Raw genomic sequence first — 24,864 nt, 5'->3', positions numbered from 1 at the left:
GGTTTTGAAACAAAGCTGAGAAACAAAGCTGAGTTGAAGTTGGTATGATGACTTTTGAAGAAGCGATTAAAGAAATAATTGAAATTTAAGTATGAAAAATATTTCAAAATTTTAAGCATTGAATATATTCAGGAATTAATTCTATTTACTGCTTAGTGACTTGTTCATTTTGCATATCGTTCCTTTCCTGTTCTAGGGGAGAAAAACTAACCAACCAGACCAACAAACCTAACATATGTCCGATGTTCAATTTGGTTATTTGTGATTTCTACCTTTTCTCTTTTCAAAATGACATAATATATCATTTTAAGAAACTGAAATGACCAAAAAGATTGGGAAGACTTTACCCCCTGTAAATTTCAACGTATGTTCCTACCTTTACCAAAATAGACCTATAAGCCCTAGATAGAGAAAATTATGTTAGCACTGCACTTTTAAGGGACTGGCATAACCAATGTTTTTTGTTTTGTTTTGTTTTTGTTGTTGAAGGTGCTTACACTACCTTGCTAGATAAATTTGATATTAAATCACTTTTAGATGGAAATTAGCTGTTGTTGATAATATGGTTGAGAACTGCTCTTGGAGATGGCTTTGGAGTAAATTACTCTGGCCCTGGAAAACTGGTCCCTGGTGGTTCCTTTTCTCTGAGTAGTCAACAATATTTATACTTATGTATTATTCTTTTTTTGTTGTTGTTGTTATTCTAGGCCAACAGAGTCACTGGGTTTAAGAATAGAGAGCCATTTGAAAGCATCCCGTGTAAAGTGCGTTCTCTCCTACACTATGCCTGATCTTTGAAGACTGAGCACACTTATTTATATTGAATCATGAAATGGTCTGCGTTTGACCTATCAAGACTGCAGTTTAACATAGTTCAATTTATTAGTAGTTTAGTGGTTCTTAAACTTTTCCATTAAACTGTGGTATTCTTACCAGCAGAGGGGAGTGATTTTGTTAAAGGAAGTCTAAAGCTGTAGTGTCATTTCAGAATTTCTTTGAGGTCTTAACATTTTTATCATGAAACATTTTATTAATTTTGCCTTCTAGTAGGGTTGCTATGAGTCGGAATCGACTTGACAGCAACAAGTTTGGGTTTTGTTTTTTTGGTTATTGCATGTTAAATGCATGTTTGTTTTAATATAAAATAATGTTTTAAATTAATATCAGGGGCAAGTCTTTAAGTAAAATTTGATCCTCCAGTAATCTGCACCATGTTTATTTTATGGCATACTGTTGGGATTATTTATCTTGGTTTGAGAAGCATGGTTTGGGCACTGCCTTAGTACCTGTGCCTGCTTTTCTCAACACAAGACTTCAGGGATGAAAATGATGACTGAGGCACTAGGAGTATGTATCATACACAAAGTAAGGCAGTATTACCAAAGAAGTAAAGAGTGTCCCTGAGAGCTTAGGTCTAAAAAGTGCCTAAGGACTTTAGTTACTGGCTTTAGGGTAAGCACATATGTTGCCTGTAAAGTAATGGACTAATGCTCTTGTGTAGCTTATAAAAACATATGAAAAGTGATCCTAACAGATGTATGTTAAATGTTTCTCCTTGGAGTGGTTTACCTAGGTCTGGAAGTTACTGTGCTGGTAACGTTTTGGTTAATACTTTATATTGCATTCATGGAGATTCATAGTACACATGAGCTCTATTAAATACCCTGAGAAGTCTTAAGGGTTAGAACACACACACATATAAAAAACACTGTAACTTTGCCTTAATACAAAATCTTACACGCACCTTGCCATGTACTCCTGTTTGCTCTCTCCCTAATGAGACAGCACACTCCTTCTCTCCGTCCTATACTCCGCTGTCTAGTCAGCCAGCTTTTGTTCCCCTCTGCCTTCTCATCTCCCCTCTAGACAGGAGCTGCCTACGTAGTCTCATGTGTCTACTTGAGCCGAGAAGCTCACTCCTCAGCAGTATCATTTTCTGTCTTATAGTCCAGTCCAATCCCTGTCTGAAGAGTTGGCTTTGGGAATGGTCCCAGTGTTGGGCAAAGGAAGGTCTGGGAACCATGACCTCCAGGATCCTTCCTAGTCTGTCAGACCGTTAAGCCTGGTCTTTTTAAGAGAATTTGAGGTCTGCATCCCACTGCTCTTTTTCATTAGGGATTCTTTGTTGTGTTCTTGTCAGGGCAGTCATCGGTTGTAGCTGGGCACCACCTAGTTCTTCTGGTCTGAGGCTGATGGAGTCTCTGGTTTATGTGGTCCTTTCTGTCTCTTGGGCTCATAATTACCTTGTGTCTTTGGTGTTCTTCATTCTCCTTTGCTCCAGGTTGATTAAGACCAATTGACTTAGATGGCCACTTGCTAGCATTTAAGACCCCAGATGCCACTCAAAAAAGTGGGATGCAGAATGTTTTCTTAATAGATTTTATTATGCCAGTTGACCTAGATGTCCCCTGAAACCGTGGTCCCCAAACCCCTGCCCCTGCTACTCTGGCCTTTGAAGCATTGGGTTTGTTCAGGAAACTTCTTTGCTTTTCGTTTAGTCCACTTGTGCTGACCTCTCCTGTATTGTGTATTGTCTTTCCCTTCACCTAAAATAGTTTTTGTTTACTGTCTAATTAGTGAATACCCGTCTCCCTTCCTCCCTCCCCACTCTCATAACCATCAAAGTATATTTTCTTCTCCCAAATTGTTTGAAACAGGGAACCTAGCATTATATGCTTGGGAAACACTGTTAACATTCTGTAGTTCTGTACCCAATTGTCATAGAGCCAACTCTGATTCATAACAACTCTATGTGTGTGAGAGTAGAACTGTGCTCCATAGGGTTTTCAATGGCTGATTTTTTGGAACTACATCACCAGGGCGTTCTTCTGAGATGCCTCTGAGTGGACTCAAACTGCCACCCTTTTGGTTAGCAGCCAGATAGGCAGCATGTTAACTCTTTGCACCACCCGGGGACTCTGTACTTATGTACTACCCACAAATTCTCTACAAATTCTAAGCTTTTTAAAGATGGCTAGCATCTAGGATGTGTGAGGGGCTTGATTTGATGAAAAAGGCAGCAGCATAATATACTGGTTAAAGTACATATATTTGGGGTCATCATTGTTAGGTGTACTAGTTATGTGACCTTAGGAGAACTATTTAGCTACTCTGTGCCTCAGTTTCTTCCTCTGCAGCTAACCTCATTGTATAGTTTAGTGGATTATTCAAGAAAATAAATGTAAAGCACCCAGAACACTGGCTAGAATATAGTAAGCAGTCAGTAAGTATTAACCAAAAACCAAACCCACTGCCATCAAGTTGATTCCGACTCATAGCGACCCTACGTTAGCTGCTGTTAAAAATAATGTCTGGCATTGCAGTTGGAAAAGCTGTTTTATGAAATTTGTTTTTCCAAGTAGCAAATGACCATTCTTTGAGCAATATATTTATATTGCTAATTGCGTCTGCCTTTTTTTTTTTTTTTTTTTTTGAGGGAAATCTACCTTTAATAAGGTGGGAGTGTCCCAAAAGCTAAGGTGCAGGTAGAAGCTAGGTACCCAGAGGGAGAGGAGTAGAGGGCACTTTGAAGGCACAACTGGCTAAGTCTTCCACCCCCCAGACACCGTCTGCTCCCCAGTGAGAAGTGGGCATCTCTCCTGGGCTCTGCAGTTGGTCATGCATGCATGCTGGGGGAGAGGGGCTGCCTCCGCTGGACCCCCAGATGTGTCTGCTTTTTAAAAACGAATCACTTTATAACGTCAACAGGAACATAAAATTGGAAAATAACAGAAAGATTAGAAAAATAAGCATTCTTTGGGCATATGTAGCTATAGGGTTTTGGTTGTATTAAAACATATAGGAGATAACACTGACTGTACTTGTATTCTTCCTAAAATGAGACTTCAAGTAAAAGCAGCAACATCTTTGTTTGTAAAATGTATTTGCTTATCACATTTATAGTGCCTGCGTGGACATAGATGCATTTTAGATGTGACGATTTTGCTACAGGGTTACCAATATGAAAAGTCTACTTTCTTTAAGAGTAATTTATGTGAAGAATGTGTTGAGGATATTTGAGATAACTTTATGCCCTGCTTCTGATCTCAAGCTTTACACTGAATAATTTATTATTACATTGTGTTAGCTATTTTGCTTCTTGATAGATCATTTTACACCACAATATTGCTGCTGCCTAAGGAAAAAAATGTCTCTTCAGCAGTCCTAATGACCTCCAGAAAGGGTAATTTGATTCTTAAGATAGGACTTTGATTTGCACTGGCGGTTGCAAGAAATTTTCTTTATGATGCTGTTATTTTTTTCCTCAATCATAGATACTGAGTGCAAACTTACTTTTCACCTTCTGTGAACTTAGTAGGTTTCTTCCAGATGTTATTTCTTAGCATTTATTGATTTTATTATTAACTGTGTATATTTTGGCCAGTTCATTTACTTATTTAAAAGAATGGTATTTCCGAAAATAACCTAAGACGTACTTTTTTTTTTTTTTTAAGGACTTTTAATACCAGGTCATGGGTGGTATTAGGCAGGACTAATGGGGAAGGGACAACCCAGAACGCAGCACACCGCCACAGCCCAGCATGCAGGCTTGAGAAGATAGTCGGGGGTGGGAGAAGAAGACTGGTAACTAGTACAGAAAATACTCTTTGGCCTCTGGGGCAGTGTCATGGTCAGAATCTAGAATATTGACCCAAGTCATAGGTCATAAATAGGATAAAGAGTAGGAGTTGAAAAACTAACACCATCATTGTTAGTTGCTGGGGAGTCAATTCTGACTCATGGTGACCCTGTGTGTGTAGAGTAGAACGGCTGCATTGGGTTTTCAAGACTCTGACCTTTCAGAAGCAGATCACCAGTCCTTACTTTCAAGGTGTCTCTGGGTGGGTTCAAACCACCAACCTTTCTGCTGGTAGTCACGTGCTTAACTGTTTGCTCCACCCAGGAACTCCTTAAATACCCATGGAAAAGTTGGCAAATAATGTAAATGAATAGTGAACAGGAGTGTCCGTCTTTTGTATATATGAAGCCTTCTCTGTTGTTTAATGTTCCTGATGATAGCTGCTATCCCTGTAAATAGTAACAGTGATTTTTTTAAAAGCCATTTTGTCTTTTTTGATTTCTAGCTTAAATAATTTTTTCCAACATTTTATTGTAATCTTTCAAAAATACAGAAAAATTGAATACTAAAATGATCCCCCATATATCCACTATCTACATTCAACTGTTAATATTTCCCCAGATTTTATAGCTGATTAACTTACTAAACCATTTGAAAGTGAGTTACATGACACCTTACTGCTGTATACTTGAGCATGCACTTCCTAAAAATAAAAATCCAGTTCCATAGTCATAACGCCATCTTACAAATACACACATATGTGCACACATTTATATGTTATGTATGCTCTGGTAAGACGTTGAGGAGTACCCAGGAGATACTGATAGATAAAAAACAAAACCAGAAAAACCTCCTCTGTCTTCTGTTGATTATTTGCTACAACAAAAGCAAAGCCTACATTGAATCTGGGTCAGAGCAGAAATGATCTTCACTGCTACAACCCCTGGGCACCATCCGTCCAAGTGCCTTCAAAAACAGCTTGCTTTCACGACAAGGCTCACAGAGATAAGGAGCATATCTATCGGTTGTGACGGAACTCAACCTAAAACTTTAAGCAGCTCTTTATTAGGCATGGGGAACAGATCCTAATGGGAATAAGTCAATCATCTTTTGGTTTGGATCTCCAGCTGAAGACAGGGCATGTACCTAAGCAAAAGCCTAGCTTTACTATGAAATTTTAGTAGGTGGTCTGGATATTTGGTCATTTGTTAGTATGCATCATGGCCTATTTCAGTAAAAAGGCATTTCGAGAAAGAAAACCAAAAACCTAACACTGAGTAGTCTTACGAACCTTAAAATTTCCAGGTATTTGGGATGTCCTATTTTAGCAAATTTGTGCATATAAGCTCATACGAAGAATACAAATGTGGATTTTGTGTCAGCTAACTAGAGCTCAGTATTGGGATTTTCCTGCTTTCACCCTGGAGTAATTATAAGAGATGTATATATATGTGTGATTATTCTTTCTGCCTGCCCTTCTGTAAAAGACTTCTAGTGTTATGATTGCTTTCCCTTTTTTAAAAAATTATTTTTTAATGGAGGTGAAATAACATAAAATTAACCATTTCTAAGTAAACAGTGTAGTGGCATTTAGTACATTGACAGTATTATGCAGCCACCACCTCCGTCTAAATCCTGTGATTGCCTTCCTTCTCACTCTCCTTTTAAAATAAGTTTTTTTCCTCTTTTGCAGATTTTCGTCCTTAGATGTATTGACTGAAGTTTAATGAGAAGAATCGTGGCCAGATAAATTTTATGCAAGGAATGGAATTAGCTCATAGCTTACTGCTGAATGAAGAAGCATGCAGTCAATTAGGTGAAGTTCAGAAGGCAGAGTTTATTTTTGAGTGGTTGAGATATTTGGAGAAGCTCTTGCTAGCAAGTAGCAGGGTAGGTAAAATTACAAAAGCTGTTTATTTTTTTTATTAAGTGCTGGATAATATTTAATCCCTTTGGTTTGCTTTTCTGTTTCTGTACAGAAAACTTAAAATTAGCTTTAAAATGCTAGACTTTTGTTAAGACTATAATGAAATGTAGTAATCTTTCTTTTGCCAAAAAAATTTTCATTTTTAATATTACAAGTAGAAGTTTGCTGTGTTTAAAAAAAAAAGTGGAAATTAGCCAGTGTTTTTACCATGAAGTTGATCTGACTCATAGTAACCCTGTAGGACAGAGTAGAACTGCCCCCTAGGGTTTCAAAGGCTATAATCGCTATGGAAGCTGACTGCCACATTTTCTCCTGTGGAGTGGCTGGTGGATTCAAACGGCTGACCTTTTGGTTAGCAGCCAAGTGCTTAACCATTGTACCACCAGGACTCCTTTATTTTTGGTATTACTTGAGAAAAATATACGAAACACTTACTGTAAACCACATTGTATCCGATTTCATTTTCATTATGTTATGTACCTTATATTCCTCCATATGCATGAAGCCCTGGTGCAGTTTAGTGCTAAATAATGCAACGGTAGTTTCACTTTTAAAAAGATGTGAAGTCTTTAAGGGAAGTAATGAACTGAAGTGGCTTCAAATAAATGTTCCCTATTAAAAGGTCATGAAATGAGTACAGAAAAGAAAAATGGTCACTCATACCCTTCACCTACATTCATTTGTCGTATTTGATTAAGTGAGTGATTTACTGAGCCGTGCAAGGTGATGCGTTACTTCCAAATATTTTAGCATACATCTCCTAGAAAAAAGGACATTCTTTTACATAATTACAATACCATATGTAATGCAAAAGTGAAGCAAAAATACTACTCATGAAGACATTTTGAATTTAACACGGGACGAGAACCTATAAAAAAAAAAATATACTTAATGAATATCTCATTGTGCAATTTTAGGACTCAGCACCTACATACCATTACCTTTGTAATGACATTCTATACTCCTTTTTCTCAGAGTAGATGAATAAAATGGAGTAACATTATAGGTGTTTGTGTGCATCAGCTTGCAAAAAGAAAAACATCTCACTCAACTTTGAAAAAGGTCTGAATGAAGTAGGCAACTATTAAAAGGTCAGCTCTGGTTATAGGTTACTGCTTTATTTATGTAAATAGGTACAGATGGGGAAAAACCAAAAAAACAAACCCAGTGCTGTCGTCAAGTCGATTCTGACTCATAGCAACCCTACAGGACAGAGCAGAACTGCCCCATAGAGTTTCCAAGGAGCACCTGGCGAATTTGAACTGCTGACCCTTTGGTTAGCAGCCGTAGCACTACTACACCCCCAGGGTTTCCCAGATGGGAAAGGAAGGTTTAATAATAGGTAAGAAGCGCTAGTGAAAATAGAAATTTGCTCTACCTTTCAAACATAAGAAGGATTTAGAAGAAACAGCCCTTGTCTTTGTTGACAGAGACCCCAGTATAGTGTGGTTCAGAATTTATTTTTGGAGATGTCAACAGGGAAAAAAAATAAACCTGCATGTTAATGTGGCATGATCACATAATTACAAAATTGCATGTAATTTTTAGTCAAAATAATTTTGTGTTCTTCTAGAACTTTTTAGGTAGTTCTTAAAGATGTGAAAGAAAAATCATATTAGAGCATTACATGTAATTATGGTGACTTTGAGTTGTTTTTGTTTGCATTTATTTTTTTGCTACCTTCTCTTCTAGAGTGATATAAGGGAGAAACAGAAGACTCTTGTTGAACAGCTCCTGTCTTTGTTGAACAGCTCCCCGGGGCCTCCTACCCGAAAACTCCTTGCTAAGAATCTAGCCATTCTTTATAGTATTGGAGACACATTCTCTGTTTATGAGACAATCAATAAATGTAATGATCTCATTCGTAGCAAAGATGATTCTCCAAGTTACCTTCCCACTAAACTGTAAGTTAATATTAAAGCCAACTAGTAAACAAAATAGTGCTTCCTTATCATATCACTTTGTAAAATACCCAAGCTACTTGATAGTTATTTTGAAACTGAACGCAAATTCAGTTTTACTCACTTTTTTTTTAATCTAATATTTTTCCATTGACTGAGAGCTCTTCTTAAAACTTTCTTACTAAAATTTTAGCAGGTGAATGTTTAAGAAAAAGGTATTTCAAGTTCTTCACATTTTTAACATTCTTTTAGTTTAGTAGTTCCTCATGGTGAAAATTCATGATAAATATCATGTAGAAAAATACTCTTTTCGAAAAAAGAACAGCTTAGTTTCTTTCTCCATGGGAATCAGTTAATTTTATCACCTGGTATTTTTTATTATTATTATTATTATTATTTTAGAGAAAGCATTGAGCCATGTATCGTTCCACGGTGGTAGTTCTGTAGGAACTTTTGTTGATCTAATTTTTATCTTATTACAGAATACATTTTCTCGTAAAGTTTTCAGGCTTAAAACTTGATGGGAACAATATTTTTTTGTTTTTCTTGTCTTTTCAAGTCCAGCTTTGATTATCTGGTACATGAGATTGAGTTCTATTAAAATATTTTGTAAAATTTTGTTTTATAAAAATAATTCAGGGAATAGAATCTTTGAACTGAGTTTTAGATTAATTGAAAATTAATACATTCTTGAAAAATTCTACTTATTGAGAATTTAATTTTTGATACTTAACTGTCATGCCTTAATATTTAACAATGAATAGATTCAGGGAAATTTTATCCTTTAAAATTATAATTAAACAATCACGTTATATGTTCTAAGACTTTCTTATTTCTATTTTTATGGCCATGACTGATGTCTAATGTAAATGTTGTTTCAGTGCTGCTGTGGTATGTTTGGGTTCCTTGTACAAGAAATTGGGTAGAATATTGGTTAATACCTTCACTGATACAGTGGGAAATATTCTTAAAGCTATGAAGAGTGCAGAGGTAAGTAGCTACAAGTTCAAACAAAGAATAAAATGATAGCATTTTATGGGTGTTATGGTTTCGTAACCCTTTAAAAGAGCTTCACATATAACAAGCACACATTGGTGTGTATATAAATATGTTCATAAATGACATATTTTTAAATGATCCACATTTGTAACTTGTATAATAAATACTTATTAGAAAATTAATAATGCAATGGAATTTCACGTATTCACTTAAATCCAAATGGGTAAGAACTAAAGTTTGCCTTTTACAGTTCTATTCCTGGTCCTCACATTTGTACCACCTTTTCCATCTGGTACTACTCACTTTTGCCAGAGTGAGTGATTATTGCCAGGGACCCAGACATCTAGTTAGTAGTTACTGTATAACTGATGGGTGGATTAATTATTATACCACTACCAGATAGGAGATAAGGAATATAACCAGGGTAGAAAAGGGTATGAAGGACTTAAGTATGACTAGGAACCGAATGGCCTTTTACTTGCCAGTAGAGTGTGTTCTTAGTCACATCATCCTTGGTTTGTTTGTATCATTTACTATCCTGGAACACCTTTTGTTCTTGAAGCTGTCTCTTCATTTGATTTCCAAGATAACTGTAATCTCTCTCCAGCTTCATTTGACTTCTAAGATGTTGTGATCTCTTGGCCAACTATGTTTTTACCAATAATTATACTTGTATGTAAAAAAAAAAAATTAAATCTATGAACCCTTACTATATAAGGATAGCTCAGCACCTTTAAACATAAAAACATTACAATTACCTTACTTAGAAACACGGTCTAGAAAAGAGCTCTGAAATATTTTATAGAAATGTTGGGTAGTTCATGAAAGTTAAAAAAAAAAAAAAAAGTGCCAAGACAAACATGGGAGAATTCAAGTGTAAAAGGTGTTAAGTTTCAAGAAGGATATAGCCAATTTAAAAACCTTTTGAAAAAGTTCATAACGTAAAACTGGTAAGAGAATCTAATCTACTCAGCAGATCACTTCTCAACAGTAGTTTAGTAGAAGATCGGAGGTGATGATTCAGGAGAAGAGATTTTTTTTTTTAACACATTAAAGTCTGATTTGAAAGCAGATATCTGTAAGAAAATTTATTTACTGAGGTATAGCCATTTAGAATTTTTTTTCCTCTCACTCCCCTTGGTTGAGCTATGATACTTTTTACCCCAAGGCTAGCAGCAGATTCCTATATAGATCTCACAAATTTTTTGAAGTTACTGCTAAGATTTTATTGCTTCCCTGTTTTAACCTTTATGATTTAGTTGGTCAGAAACAACAACATTTCAGAGGTACCAAAAGGAATTCCCACCAATGATGCACAGCATTTGAAACTGGGATAAAAGATAATTCAGAAGTTTTCCATTAGCGTCTATCTTATTACTTTCACCTATAATTTACTCACTATCATGTACCTTTGAACAAAGACAAATTAATAACATTATTATGAAAATGATACTTGATACTGATCTTTGACTTCCTCCAACTTTTCTTGCCTTTAGTGGCCCTGACTTCCTGGGTTATAGGATTCATTTGGGGCATTTAATAAAACATCAGTGGTACAAGCATTTTCCAACAGAATGAGGAGCTTATCGAACAATATCATTAACATCAGACACACGTAAAATTTTGCTGAAGATCATTCAAAAGCAATAAAATTGACAGGGAACTGACGGAAGTTCAGGCTGGATTCAGAAGAGGATGTGAAACGAGGAATATCATTGCTGATGTCAGATGGACCTTGGCTGAAAGCAGAGAATACCAGAGAGATGTTCACCCATGTTTTATTGACTATGCAAAGGCATTCGACTGTGTGGAGCATAACAAATTATGGGTAACATTGCAGAGAATGGAAATTCCAGAATGCTTAATTGTGCTTACGAGCAACCTGTAGAGTTCAAGAGGCAGTTGTTCGAACAGAACAAGGGGTTACTGAGTGGTTTAAAATTAGGAAAGGTGTGCATCAGGATTGTATCCTTTCACTGTACTTAATCCATTTGTATGCTGAGCAAATGATCTGAGAAGCTGGACTAAATGAAGAAGAATGCAGTATCAGAATTGGAGGAAGACTCATTAACAACCTGTGTTATGCAGATGACATAACTTTGCTTGCTGAAAGTGAAAAGGACTTGAAGCACTTACTGGTAAAGATCAAAGACTACAGCCTTCAGTATGGATTGCACCTCTCCATAAAGAAAACAGAAATCCTCACAACTGGACTAGTAAGCAACATCATGATGAATGGAGAAGATACTGAAGTCAAGGATTTCATTTTACTGGGAACCACAATCAACGCCCATGGAAGCAGCAGTCAGGAAATCAAATGATGCATTTCATTGGGCGGATCTGCCGCAGAAGACCTCATTAAAGTGTTCAGAAGCAAGGATGTCACTTTAAGGATTAAGATGTGCTTGACCCAAACCATGGTATTTTCAGTCACCTCATATGCATGCAAAAGCTGGACAGTGAATAAGGAAGAGTAAAGATTTGATGCCTTTGAATTAATGGTGTTGGCAAAGAATATACCATGGACTGCCAGAAGAACAAATAAATCTGTCTTAGAAGAAGTAGCCAGAATGCTTCTTAGAAGCAGGGATGGCGAGACTTCATCTCACATACTTTGGACATGTTATCAGGAGGAACCAGTCCCTGGAGAAGGACATCATGCTTGGTGAAACAGACAGCGAAAAAGAAGAAGACCCTTAACGAGATGGATTGACATGGGCTCCAACAATTAGCTCAAGCGTGACAGCGATTGTGAGGATGGCAAAGGACGAGGCAGTGTTTCATTCTGTTGTACACAGGGTCACTCTGAGTCGGAACCAAGTCCACGGCACCTAACAACAACAACAATGCAAGCATCTATTATTTCTTCAGTGTTTATAGTGTGCCAGCCACTGTGGTGAATGTTTTACCCACAGGGGCTTATTTACTTCTTCCAATGGCTCTTCATTTTATAGATGAGGAAATAAGTAAGAAAAACTTAAAGTCACACAGCTACCAAGGGTCAGAACCAAGATTTAAAACCCAGGACTTTTTAATTCTAAAGCCCAGACTTTTAACTTGAGTTAAACTACACAGACCAGTAAATGATAGCAAAATGTTAATAGCCATAAAATCTATTGAGTGTTGATTATATGTCTAAGCACTTCACATATGTTAACTCATGATGTGGGTGCTTTTATCTCCATCTTACAGATAAAACAGATATGCTCACAGTCGTGTGACTAGTAGGTGGCAGAGCCTGTATTCTTATCATATTCGTGTTATAGCAGCCATTTATTGAATGCTTGACAACATGTAGACTCTATGCTAGGCACTTTGCGTGTAATCTTATTTAACCTTCACATCAACCCTGTGAAATTTGTACTGAAATGTAATATATACAAATATGACTTCAAATTCTAAACACTTCATTGAAATAGCAACTGTTAATGATTCTCGATGTCAGGATGTATTGATTAGTACATACAAAAATCCGAATGTTTCTCTAATATGTGAGGTAAACATCAGTGCCTCCTGCTGTTCTTCACATTGGGGTTTTGTTTTGTTTTTCCTTATTTAAAATCCGTTATGTATTTTCTTGTCTCTGTTGGTAGTCTCAAGGTCGATATGAGATTATGCTAAGTCTGCAACGTATATTGAATGGACTAGGAGCTGCCGCTGCATCTGGCCACAGGGATGTTTATAAAGCTGCCAGATCATGCTTGACGGATAGATCCATGGCAGTTCGCTGCGCTGCTGCAAAGGTAAAACTTATAAGCAGACTTTCTGAAAATCCATGTAAAGAAAATGAAGCCATTTTATCCCTGTGGAAGCATTAGTAACAGTTCTGTGATCTTAGAGCTACGCCCTTGGTCATCAGCTAGGACTGTCTCATTTTAACATGTGAGTAAACCGAGGCCCAGGGGGTATGTGGATCTCCTAAGGTTCTTCAGGTAACTCATAACACATTGTCAGAGGGTGGGAGTTCAAGTTTCCTGGCTCTGAGTACTCATTCCACTCTACTGTGCTTCCCTTCTATAATTGTGGAAACCAGAATTTACATATAAGGTCTAATATTGTTTGAAAGTGATTTTTTTTTTGTTTTTAATCAGGGCTTCTTAGCATGATTAGTTGGTTTGATGGTACAATATGTTGGGATTATTCTCCCATTTGCTCATAACCAGCAGATTAGTTCATTTTTCATGGCCTACTGAATTATAAATGGGTCCTCCTCTGCTACCAGCCCTTTGTGGGAACATTGCCTTATATGGTATAATCTTTATGACTTTTAGCAAGTATTCTGTTGTCCCTGCAATCATTTTTTAGATACTTTGAGTTTGTATATTATTTTCGTTAGATCTTAATAGTTTCTACAGCTTATACTGATATGACCCTGACATTTATATATGTATTTTTTATTTCTGTTTTTCCAATTGAGTAGTGTCTTCTTGAACTTCAGAATGAGGCTGTCTTTATGTGGAGCACAGACCTGGACAGTGTGGCTACACTGTGTTTTAAGTCCTTTGAAGGGTCCAGTTACGATGTGCGGATTTCCGTTTCAAAGCTGCTGGGCACAGTATTGGCTAAAGCTATAACTTCTGAACATCCAGGAGCAGGTAAAATTCATGTAATTTTTAGAATGTCCTCAGTAGATTTTTACCAGTTGATTGAACAAACATGTGTAGGGTCACTGCTACCCATTACTACTTTTGAAAAGAGGCAGCATATATAGACCAGTAGCAGTGTGTAAACATTGCTTTAGGTCCTAAGATTCCATTCCATTCTCAAATAGTTCAGTAAAAATTTGAGAAAAAAAGAGAACTTTTCAAGTAGTGTGCTTTATCTAGTCATTATCTTCCTTTATATGATGGCCCGTTTTTAAAGAGTAAACTATGAAGTGTTATCTGCAGTAAGAAATATGATGTAAATCTTGGAGAATTTCTTTTAAGCATTGTATGTCTGTATATATATATACATTTGGCTTGTCATTTTGTGGGTTAGTGTAAGGGAGTAATGATGTAGGTCATTCCAAACAACAGATACTTGAAACCTACTCTATTAAGGCAGTTTGCTTTGCGTTTGTTTTTATTTCTTGCTTATACACTTCTAGACAATAAGAAGAATGGAGTATACTTTGAAAACAAGGGAGTTTGCCGGGGTGTAATCTACAGCATAGAAGTCCTTGTGTAGTGCAAATGGTTAAGCGTTTGACTACTAGACAAAAAAGTTGGTGATTTGAGTTCACCTAGAGGTGCCTCAGGAGACAGGCCTGGCCATCTGCTTCTGAAAGGTCACAGCCCTGAAAACCTTATGGAGCAGTTCTATTCTGCACACAGGTCAATGGCAGCTAACAACAACCACCTATAGTGTATATAAAACACTGATGAATAATCAAAAAGGGCCTTGGTGATGTAGAGGTTAACGTGCTCGGATGCCAACCAAAAAGTCGGCAGTTCAAACCCACCAGCCGCTCCATGGGAGAAAGATGTGGCAGTCTGCTTCCATAAAGATTACAGCCTGGAAAACCCTACAGGGCAGTTCTGCTCTGTCCTATAGGGTTGTTATGAGTCGGAATCAGCTTGACAGCCAACGGTTTGGTTTGGAATAGTCAAAAACTAATTTTATCGTTCTGTCTGCAAAGATTAAACTCTCTCACAAAAATAAAAATGTGATTGTTTCGTGGTACCTTACTACTCAAACAGCAGCACTGGCATCATCTGAGAGTTTATAAGAAATGCAAAACCCCAGGCCCAAAGCAATAAAAATTCTCCATTTAACAAAATCTCCAGATACTTCGTATGTACGTTAAAGTTTGAGAAGCACTGGTCTAGAAATTTGGCATTGCTACATAAAGGAAATGTTATGAATTGAATTGTGTCCCTCCAAAATGTGTGTCAACTTGGCTAAGTCATGATCCCTGGTGTTGTGTGGTTGTCCACCATTTCGTGATCTGATGTGATTATCCTGTGTGTTATAAATCTGTGATGTTACTGAGGCAGGATTAAAAGCAGTTATGTTTATGAGGCAGAACTCAATCTCTACTGGATTAGGTTGTATCTTGAGTCAATCTCTTTTGAGATATAAAAGAGAGAAGTAAGCAGAGAGGAGAGGGAACTCCTGCCACCAAGATAGAAGAGCCAGGAACAGAGCATGTCCTTTGAACCTGGGGTTCTTGTGCCAAGAAGCCCCTAGACCAGAGGAAGATTGATGATAAAGACCTTCCCCTAGAACTAACAGAGAGAGAAAGCCTTCCTCAGGAGCTGTCACCCTGAATCTGGACTATAGCTTCCTAGACTATGAGAGAATAAATTTCTGTTTGTTAAAGCCATCCATTTGCGGTGTTTTTGTTATAGCACCACTAAATAACTAAGACAGGAGGACTCTATTTTTTTTTCTAAAGCAGTGGTTCTCAGCTGGAGATGAGAGAGGGCAGGTGGTCCTGCATATCTGCAATTGAGAGCCAGTGGTTAAAATTTATAAGAAGATTGTTTTATTGTAATTCTTCTAATCTTGAAACTCTCTTAGACTTTCTGTTTATTTGGAGGGGGGAGCCACAAAGAAACCCAGCCTATAAAAAAAGAAGAAGAAATTGGTTAGCGTATTTAAGAGGTTAAATCTTAAGTAACCTAAGAAATTGGAAGATGTGTTTAATTCCCCACTTGAAAATGTAAATTGTTCATTTCTATAATTGTATCATTAGTACTAGTGAATAGTTGTAGTAAAAACAAAATGTCGAATTGCATGATAAATATGAGTAACATTTAAACATGCGGGTTCCTATACAATAGAACTAATACTAGCGTTTCTGTAGTCCCACTAAGTAAAATGAAGAACAGGTTCACCCACGCTAAAAAACTTTGGCTTAATATTTTGTTAGAAATTCTTTTATTTTGTATCTGTAAGTTCTAGTTGTGTCGTAATTGAGTTATTTTTGTAAAACGACTTCCTGATCATGTACCTTAGCCATGCCTGGCAGTCACACTATATTTCCCTAGTCCGTTCACTATCCCACTTTCCTAATTGACTATTTTATGTGTTTTTCTTACCTCAGACCTCTTCACTCATCTCACTTTCATTTGATGGCCTATCTTCCATAGACTTCACCTTTCACATCTATTGACCTACCAGCATCTGTACCCATACATTTAATGACTTTTCCACTGTTACCAAGAGGAATTAACTGGTCTCCTATTAAAGCCAATCCCTTCAATGTACATTAGAGCTCGTTCTCTTACCTGCTGAAGGACATTGCTCTAGGAAATCTCACCCTCTCTTCTCCATCAATTTTCCCCTCTTTTTTTTTTTTATTATTATTGGGTTATTCCCTACAGCATACAAACATGCATTTATTTCTTCCCTCTTAAAAAAATGAGAATAAAACCTTGTATCTTAATACATCCTTAGCCATCCAGAGCCTCGTTTCTTTTCTTTCCTTTGCAGCCTAATTAATCTGAAGAGTTCTTGATACTCACTGGCTTTAGCTACTCTGCTCCCATATCTTTCAAACGTATTTCATTTAGGATTTTTCCCAATCATTCCAGCAGAACTGTTATTGTGAAGAGTACTTTCACATCCATTTATTCATTTAATAAGTATTTATTGAGTGTTTACCCTGGCTTGGACCTGTTCTGAGCACTTGGGATATGTTGTTGAAAAAACAGGCAAAAGTTTTGTGCTTGTGGAATGTAACCAAAACCAAACCAAACCCATTGCTGTTGAGTCAATTCCAACTCATAGCGACCCCCTAGTACAGATTAGAACTGCCCCATTGGGTTTCCAAGGAGCAACTGGTGGATTCAAACTGCTGACCTTTTCATTAGCATCGGAATGCTTAGCAGTCTTGCTAAAATCAGCAGGCAGTTCTCAGTCATCTTACCTGACCTTTCAGCAGCATTTAACTTGGTCAGTCGTCCTCCAGATTCTTTTTCACTTAGCTTTTAGTATCCTATGCTCACTGGTTGTCCGTCTTCCTCATTAGGGGTTCCTGTACAGCCTTTGCTGGTTTTTCATCTTAATCCACACAAGTGCCTCATGGCCTAGTACTTGGTTTTCTATTGTTCTCTACATATGTTCACTCCCTTGGTGATCTTATCCATTCTTGTAGCTTAAATATCATCTATATACCAGTACATGCTCAATCTGTAAACTGAGCAAATAATCCAAGAAGCTGCACTATGTGAAGAAGAATGGAACATCAGGATCAGAGAAAGACTCATTAACAGTCTGCGTTATTCACATCACACAGCCTTGCTGCTGACTGTGAAGAATGCTTGAAGCACTTACTGATAAAGGTCAAAGACCACAGGCTTCAGTATAGATTACACCTCAACACAAAGAAAACAGAAATTCTCACAATTGGACCAATAAGCAACATCATGATAAACTAAGAAAAGACTGAAATTGTCAAGGATTTCATTTTACTTGGATCCACAGTCAAGGCCCCTGTAAGCAGCAGTCAGGAAATCAAAAGATGCATTGCATTGGGTAAATCTGCTGCAAAAGACCTCTTTTAAAGTGTTAAAAAGCAAAGATGTCACCTTGAAGACTAAGGTGCACCTGACCCAAGCCATGGTGTTTTTAGTAGCCTTGTATGGATGCAAAGCTAGACGATGAATAAAGAAGACCAAAGAAGAATTGACACCTTTGAATTGTGGTGTTGCCAGAGAATGCTGAATATACCATGGACTGCCAAAAGAACGAACAAATCTGTCTTGGAAGGAATACAACCAGGATGCTCATTAGAAGCAAGGATGGTGAGACTACGTTTCACATACTTCGGACATATTATCAGGAGGAATCAGTCCCTGGAGAAAGACATGCTTGGTAAAGTTGAGGTTCAGTGAAAGGGAGGAAGACCCTCAACAGGATGGATTGACACAGTGGCTGCAACAATGGGCTCAAGCATAACGATCGTGAGGATGGTGCAGGACCATGCAATGTTTCTTTCTGTTGTATATAGGGTCACTATGAGTCAGAACTGACTTGACGGCACCTAACAACAACAACCCATACCACTCCACTGTATATACCAGTAATTCTTGGATTTCTATTTTTAGCCCATACTTCTCTTGGACACCAGACTCTCCTATCCAGCTGTCCATTTGGCTCTATTCTATTAGATGGAACTATCTATTAGATAGTTCAGACTTGTTTGAAATATCTTGATTTCCCCTCTCCCACACATACACATATGCTCTACTTGCGGTCATGCTGATTTAAGTTAATGAAAACATTCTTGCAGTTGTTCATACCAAAAATTCATGAAGTCATCCTTGACTTTTCTGTTTCTCTCAACATCCAACATCTAATTGTCTTAACTATCTTATAAACATACCCAGAACCTGGACTGCTTGGAGAAATGGCTGATTTGGGGGTTGGGGAAGGCCAAGTCCAAGATGAACCTGGAACGTCTTGTTTTGCCAAAAAGTAAGGAGCTTTCACTGGTCAGCTTTCGGAAGAGACGTCCGCTGGGCAAGGCCAGAACAGTATTCAAATCAAAATAAGTAAAGACAGAAATGCATTATATCCAATTAAATAAAAAAAGAACCTATGAGTATATATGGAGAGAAATAGAAGGGGAGAATAGGAAGCTTTTTTTTATAGTGGAATGCCAACTAATAAATGTAGAAGATGTGATCATTGGAAAATGACTATTTTTGCAATCATCGTAGTAATAATTTATGCAGATAAGAATCATCAGTAGACTCTTACATGCAAGTGTGATAAACAAAAACAGGATATTTATACCATCTTAAAGTCTCACCGCACAGATTGCATAGTAATTACAAAGGGAACCATGGTAATTTTCCAGTGGAGACTTTTTTCTAGTGTTCAGAGTTAATAATGTAGGGACAGACTGACAGGATGCCTGACAGTGCATTTTGATGTTATGCATTGAGAAGGATACAACATCATTTATGTAGTTTTCCTGCCAAAAATTCTAAGGAAATACCTGGCAAACTCAAATTGAGGGCTGTTCTGTTAAACAACTGGCCATACATGTATTCTTCAAAAATACCAGTATGAAAGACAAAGGCTGAAGAACTGTGCTAGCGTATGTTAAAAGAGACTAAAGAAGCATGACAGTTAAATGTAGTACATGATCCTGGCTTGGTCAAAAAATGTGCTATAAATACAAAGCACATTGGTGAAATTTGTCCCTGGATTGCATATTAGGTAATATTCTATCAATATTAAATTTTCTTCATGTGATAGTAATACACTGGCTGTATAAGAAGCTATCTTTGTTCTTAGGAGATACATGCTGAAGTATTTAGGGGCTAAAGGTCTTGATGTCTGCAACATACTTTCACATAGTTCAGTAAAAAAGATATACATACATATAAATAATATGAAAGTGATAAAATATAATGAGTCTAGGTGAAGGGCATATGGTGGTTCATTGTATTATTCTTGCATCTTTTCTGTAATTTCAGTTTTTTTCTAATAAAAAGCTTAAAAATGCATATGTATGTATATCCAGACTCCATCCACTCCACTGCAACCTCTTTGATCTAAGACGCCATCATCTCCTGACTGAATTACTAAATTACTCCAAATCTGTCTCTCTTCTTGCATCCTCATCCTTCTGCAGTCTGTCTCAGCACCCCAGCAGAGTGTCAGATTGTATCACTCCTCTGCTCAAAGCCCTCCACTGGCTCCTGATTTCACTCACTGTCTTATTATAATGGTCTTCAGGGTCCTGTGTCTTGTATCCCTTCCGAATTCCTACACTCTAGCCTCTCTCCCACTAGACCCCTGCACTGCTCCACCCACATTGCTCTGGCGGAGCACACTAGGTGTCAAGGCCTTTTTTCCTTGTTTCCTCTGCCTAGAACACACTTTTCTCCAGATATCTGTATGGCTAATTCCTTTACCACCCTCAGACTGTGTTCAAATGTCATTCTTCAGTGAATCCTAACCTAATGACTATTTAAAATCTCCAACACTTGCCTCTACTGCCCAGTACTTCTGATCTCACTTACTGGGTTCTGTTTTCTCTGCTACTCTTAATATCTAACATACTATATGTTTAGTCAAAGGACGCCTGGTGGCACAGTAGATAAAGTGATGGACTGCTAACCCAAAGGTGGGTGGTCCAAAACCGCCAGCCTCTCTGTAGGAAAAAGACGTGGCAGTGTGCTTCCATGGGGATTTATTATGTTTGTTGTTGTCTCTCCTTCCTAGAATTTATGATCCACAAGGGCATGGATTTTTTATTTGTTTCCTTCCTCCTGTTTGTATTCCAAATGTCAAGATAGATTTTCATTGGTCTCAGATAGTTACCTCCTTTTTAAAGTTCAGGATTGGATTCTTTGTTCATAACTTTGTTTAACAGAGGTTTATTTCTCCACTGCTGTGTGGCTTGAGTCTATAAGGGTCAGAGCTTATGACTATCATTTTTCAGAAAAATAAAAGGGAGAAAAAAATGGTACTTTTTTTTTTTAAGGACCCAGTTGATTTGAGAATACTGTAGCCTTCAGGGAGAAACTCAGCTCTATCGAATTGATGGCAAACATAAATGTTCCTGCCCTGGCTAAAACCCTCTGCCATCAAGTTGATTACGACTCATCGCGACCCTATAGGACAGCGTAGAACTGCCCCATAGAGTTTCCAAGGAGCGCCTGGCAGATTTGAACTACCGACCCTTTGGTTAGCAGCAGTAACATTTAACCACTATGCCACCAGGGCTTCCACCCTGGCTAAGACCTCTTAATTATTGTAGCCTAAAGGCTGATTGAGTGGTTCTAGTAATATTTAACTTTGGCTTCTTCAGAGGTGGAGGAAATAACAAAAGCTGTACAGCCATTTGGGAATTTAAAAAATTGAACATGGTGGTTACTTTATATAAATTTCATTAAGAGTTGCAGAGCTTTTGGGAAAATAAATTTTTTTGTTCATTTTTAGTATTTCAAAAGAATTTTCAAGACATCAGATACTGATTTCATTCATGCAGAGCTAGGGAAGTTTGCCTTTTTTTTTAATTCTAAAGTATACAGGCTGTTAGCCTTCTAACATCTTTGTTTTATCTACATTTGAGGAAAAGAGCAATAGGGCATGACAACAAAGTGGTGTAGACTTTAAGGTGTCATTGCCACGGTACTTCAGGGTATATTCTGACGACCTCGGAACCCTTCTGTGACTTATTTTGTGCACTGATGTGTCTAATGTCCTGTAAACTTTGCATTTTGTTTGAATTTTTAGTTTATTTTTGTTTCTATTAACATTGGATTTTTGCAAATCAAAGTCATGCATTAAAATTTAGCCTGTAAAATATGAATCACAGTTTTATTTTGTTCTTTGTTATAGCAGCCTCACGTCAAAGCATTCGCAGAGTATCTCTGGAGGAAGTTCTGGAATTGCTAGGAACAGGGTTTCTACGTGGGAGTTCAGGATTTCTTCGAGCCAGTGGAGATATGCTGAAAGGAACCAGTTCAGTCAGTAGGGATGTTCGAGTTGGAGTTACTCAGGTTGGAATCACAAATCAGAATCCAGATACAACCCTCACTGGCCTATAATGAAAGTTCTAGTATCTAACTCCAGGCAGAAATGCAAGGTTATCATAGTCATAAATTGAATTTGTGAGGCCAAACATTTTTTTAAAAACTAGGTTACAAGTAAGAGAGCCTTATTTACCCCAAACAAAGCAAACTAAATATGAAGCTATTCTGCAGTGTGTTTAATTAACCCATCCTAATAATGGAGGAGTTTTGTTTCTTTCAATTGAAACACTTTTTTTGTTTGTTTTCAGGCCCTATATTTTCATGTGTCTTGTGGTTTAACATGTTTTCCATTGTTTGTGTGTTCATACAGTAAAAATTTAAGCTGTTAGGTGTATATTATTCAACATGAGCAGTATTTCCAATTTATATGATTTCAACTCCTAAATAAAGATTACAGCTTGTAATCTATTAAGTGCTTAAATTCTTGGTCCTGAACAAAATTTAAAAAACATAACCCTTAGAAAAAATGTCTTAGGAGGCCTCTGCATACTTTCCTTGAACAACTTTTTTTCCTAGTGCCACTATGGTTCAGAGCAAACGTATATTTTTGAAAATTCTTTTATACTATACGATATTAGACTTCATGAAAATACAAGATGTGCCAATATAATTGTAGTTAGACTATGTGCTTCTAAGAAACCAATTACATATGAAAACTAGTTGTCTTTTAATCTTTGGAATAAGACAAACCATTGATATTCATGAAAATAAAGAGCAGTAATTGATCACTATAAACATTCCTTTCAGGTTTCTGGCACCTAGATTCCCTTAGAGATATAGTGTTAGAGCATAGTTACTTTTTATAATCTGTCCATCTGTTTGATTTGGTTTTCTTTTTCGGAATTTTAAATAGCTTGAAACTTAAGTTCAGAAAAGGCACAGACACCTTTTTCATATTTAGCTGACTGTGCTGGCTCTCCTGAAACTTCTTACTCTCTGACCAAAATAAAATAGAGAGCCAGCAGAAATGAAATCTCAGTTGAAAGGCCTACGTGCTTCAGCTTTGGCTTTAGTAAATTCAGCGTATTTTATGGAAGGGAAAATATGTAATTGATATTATTTCATTTTGAAGATAAAATTCTTTTTTTTTTTTTTTTTGAGGCTTATGTTGTATTTGTTTCAACACTCGGTGGAGCTTGGCTAGAGAGAAATTCTGCTGCATTTCTGTCTCATATCCTAAGCCTTGTGTCGCAGTCATACTCTAAAGCCACCCAAACCCAGATTGATGCTGTCTGCTCTCGCCGTTGTGTGTCATTCATCCTTCGAACTACTATAGGAGGCCTTCTTGGAGAAAAAGCCCAAATTGCTGCTGCCAAGGATATTTGCCAGGCCGTCTGGAAACAAAAGAAAGTTGTAGGTATGGATCTACTAAGACTGTCCGTTTAGTGGTGCTAAAGGAATGGTCCCTTTGGAAAACTTAGACTGGTTTATTACCACGTTAATATAAAAACTTCTTTTTATAATTTAATAGACGTACTTAATTCACATACGAGTTGTTTCAGGATAAAGAAATTAATGTGTAGGTCAGACGTAAATTATCTAACTTGGTAAGAACTATTGTATATGTTAAGCGGTTCAAAATTTGATGGCTTGTGACAATAATGTCTCAGAATTCGTAGTCTGCTTCCTATAGAAGTTAAGATAAATTGTTTTTGAAACAATTTAGTCCATCTCAGTTCCTGTACTAAGTGCACTCTGCTTATCTTGAGTATCATTAAAATTGGAGTCTTTTTGAGTTTCCCTTGAGTCCTCCTTTTCAATGCCAGTGGCTAAAAGAGCAATAAGGAATATAAATGAAGGTTGCTTGAACTAAATCAAATTAAAACCAATTGCTGTCAAATTGATTCTGACTCATGGCAACCCCATGTGTGCCAGAGTAGACCTGGGCTCCGTAGGGTTTTCAATAGCTGATTTTTCAGAAGTAGATCACCAGACCTTTCTTCCAAGGAGCATCTAGATGGACTTGAATGGCCAGCCTTTTGGGTAGCAGTGAGCCTGTTAACCATTTCGCCACCCGGACCAAAACCAAAATCAAATCAGTTGCCGTCAAGTTGATTCCGACCCATAGCGACCCTGTGGGACAGAGTAGAACTGCCCCCATAGGATTTCCAAGGAGCAGCTGGTGGATTCAAGCTGCCGACCTTTTGGCTAACAGCCAAGCTCTTAAACAATACACCACCAGGGCTTCTTTGCCACCCAGGACTTCTCTAAATCAAATTACATTAATTTAATTCTTCCTTTATTTATGCAGGTTCCCACTTTAGTATTTTAGTTACTGCTTGGAGTTTCATATAGATTTAAGTGGATGTTTTAATTTCTACATTATACTTTTCTCCTTCTAATACTCACTTCTACAATATATTTTAATAAAACAATGATTGAATAGTTAATTCTTACACTTCAATCAGATGCTGCAATGAGTGACGGTAACATGGAAACCCGGCTTGGATCCACAGATGTAGCAGCCAGCCAGAATATGCTGGTATGTGCTTTACAAGAACTCGGAAATCTTATACACAGTCTCAGCACCACAGCTGCACCTTTGCTACAAGATTCAAGTGCAGGTATATGTGTTGTTCGTAGCTGGTTTGGATACCTTGTTTTTACTTTAGCTCTAAACATTTCCAAGAAAGGGGATCTCCTTCATATAGCTCACTTATTATGGATTCCACTATAGATTCATTAGGGATGTTTTATGAAGTACAGGTAATCAAGGTTGTGAGAAATGTGTATTTGAGTCTTTTTTAACTTCCTTAATTAGAGGTTGTTCTCTGAATAGCCCCTCTCTGTTCTGGGGATGTGATAACATGGAAAAAATTGAAATAAAGCTGAACTCAAATTTCTCATCTGCAGTGAAAACATGAGTTTCTGTATGGTACAAGTAATTCAGTTCCTCAAAAGTCTTTTCAGTCTTAATTTATTTTGTCTTTGAAAGTTATTTCATCATTCTTTTGTAATAGCTTTATTGAGACTGAA

General features: G+C 37.2%; 1 protein-coding gene across 4 annotated transcripts in view; it reads left to right on the top strand.

The window, feature by feature from the left end:
* The window catches only part of HEATR5A (HEAT repeat containing 5A), a 141,367-nt gene that overhangs the window by 13,775 nt on the left and 102,728 nt on the right, over window positions 1-24,864 (top strand). For 3 of the 4 annotated variants that reach the window (XM_049897448.1, XM_049897449.1, XM_049897446.1), the window contains exons 2-9: window positions 6,273-6,469; window positions 8,199-8,410; window positions 9,289-9,397; window positions 13,000-13,149; window positions 13,827-14,001; window positions 21,695-21,855; window positions 22,990-23,245; window positions 24,297-24,452. In XM_049897448.1, the coding sequence (XP_049753405.1) occupies window positions 6,335-6,469; window positions 8,199-8,410; window positions 9,289-9,397; window positions 13,000-13,149; window positions 13,827-14,001; window positions 21,695-21,855; window positions 22,990-23,245; window positions 24,297-24,452 (1,354 nt within the window). In that variant the 5' untranslated portion in view covers window positions 6,273-6,334. The remainder of the gene's footprint in view (window positions 1-6,272; window positions 6,470-8,198; window positions 8,411-9,288; window positions 9,398-12,999; window positions 13,150-13,826; window positions 14,002-21,694; window positions 21,856-22,989; window positions 23,246-24,296; window positions 24,453-24,864) is intronic. The other variant, XM_049897447.1, reaches the window with a different exon arrangement.

The sequence above is a fragment of the Elephas maximus genome, chromosome 10 (assembly GCF_024166365.1).
Source record: "Elephas maximus indicus isolate mEleMax1 chromosome 10, mEleMax1 primary haplotype, whole genome shotgun sequence".
In the NCBI taxonomy this organism is placed as follows: domain Eukaryota; kingdom Metazoa; phylum Chordata; class Mammalia; order Proboscidea; family Elephantidae; genus Elephas; species Elephas maximus.
Note: the sequence above shows the minus strand (reverse complement) of the source record. Positions and strands in the feature narration are given on the sequence as shown.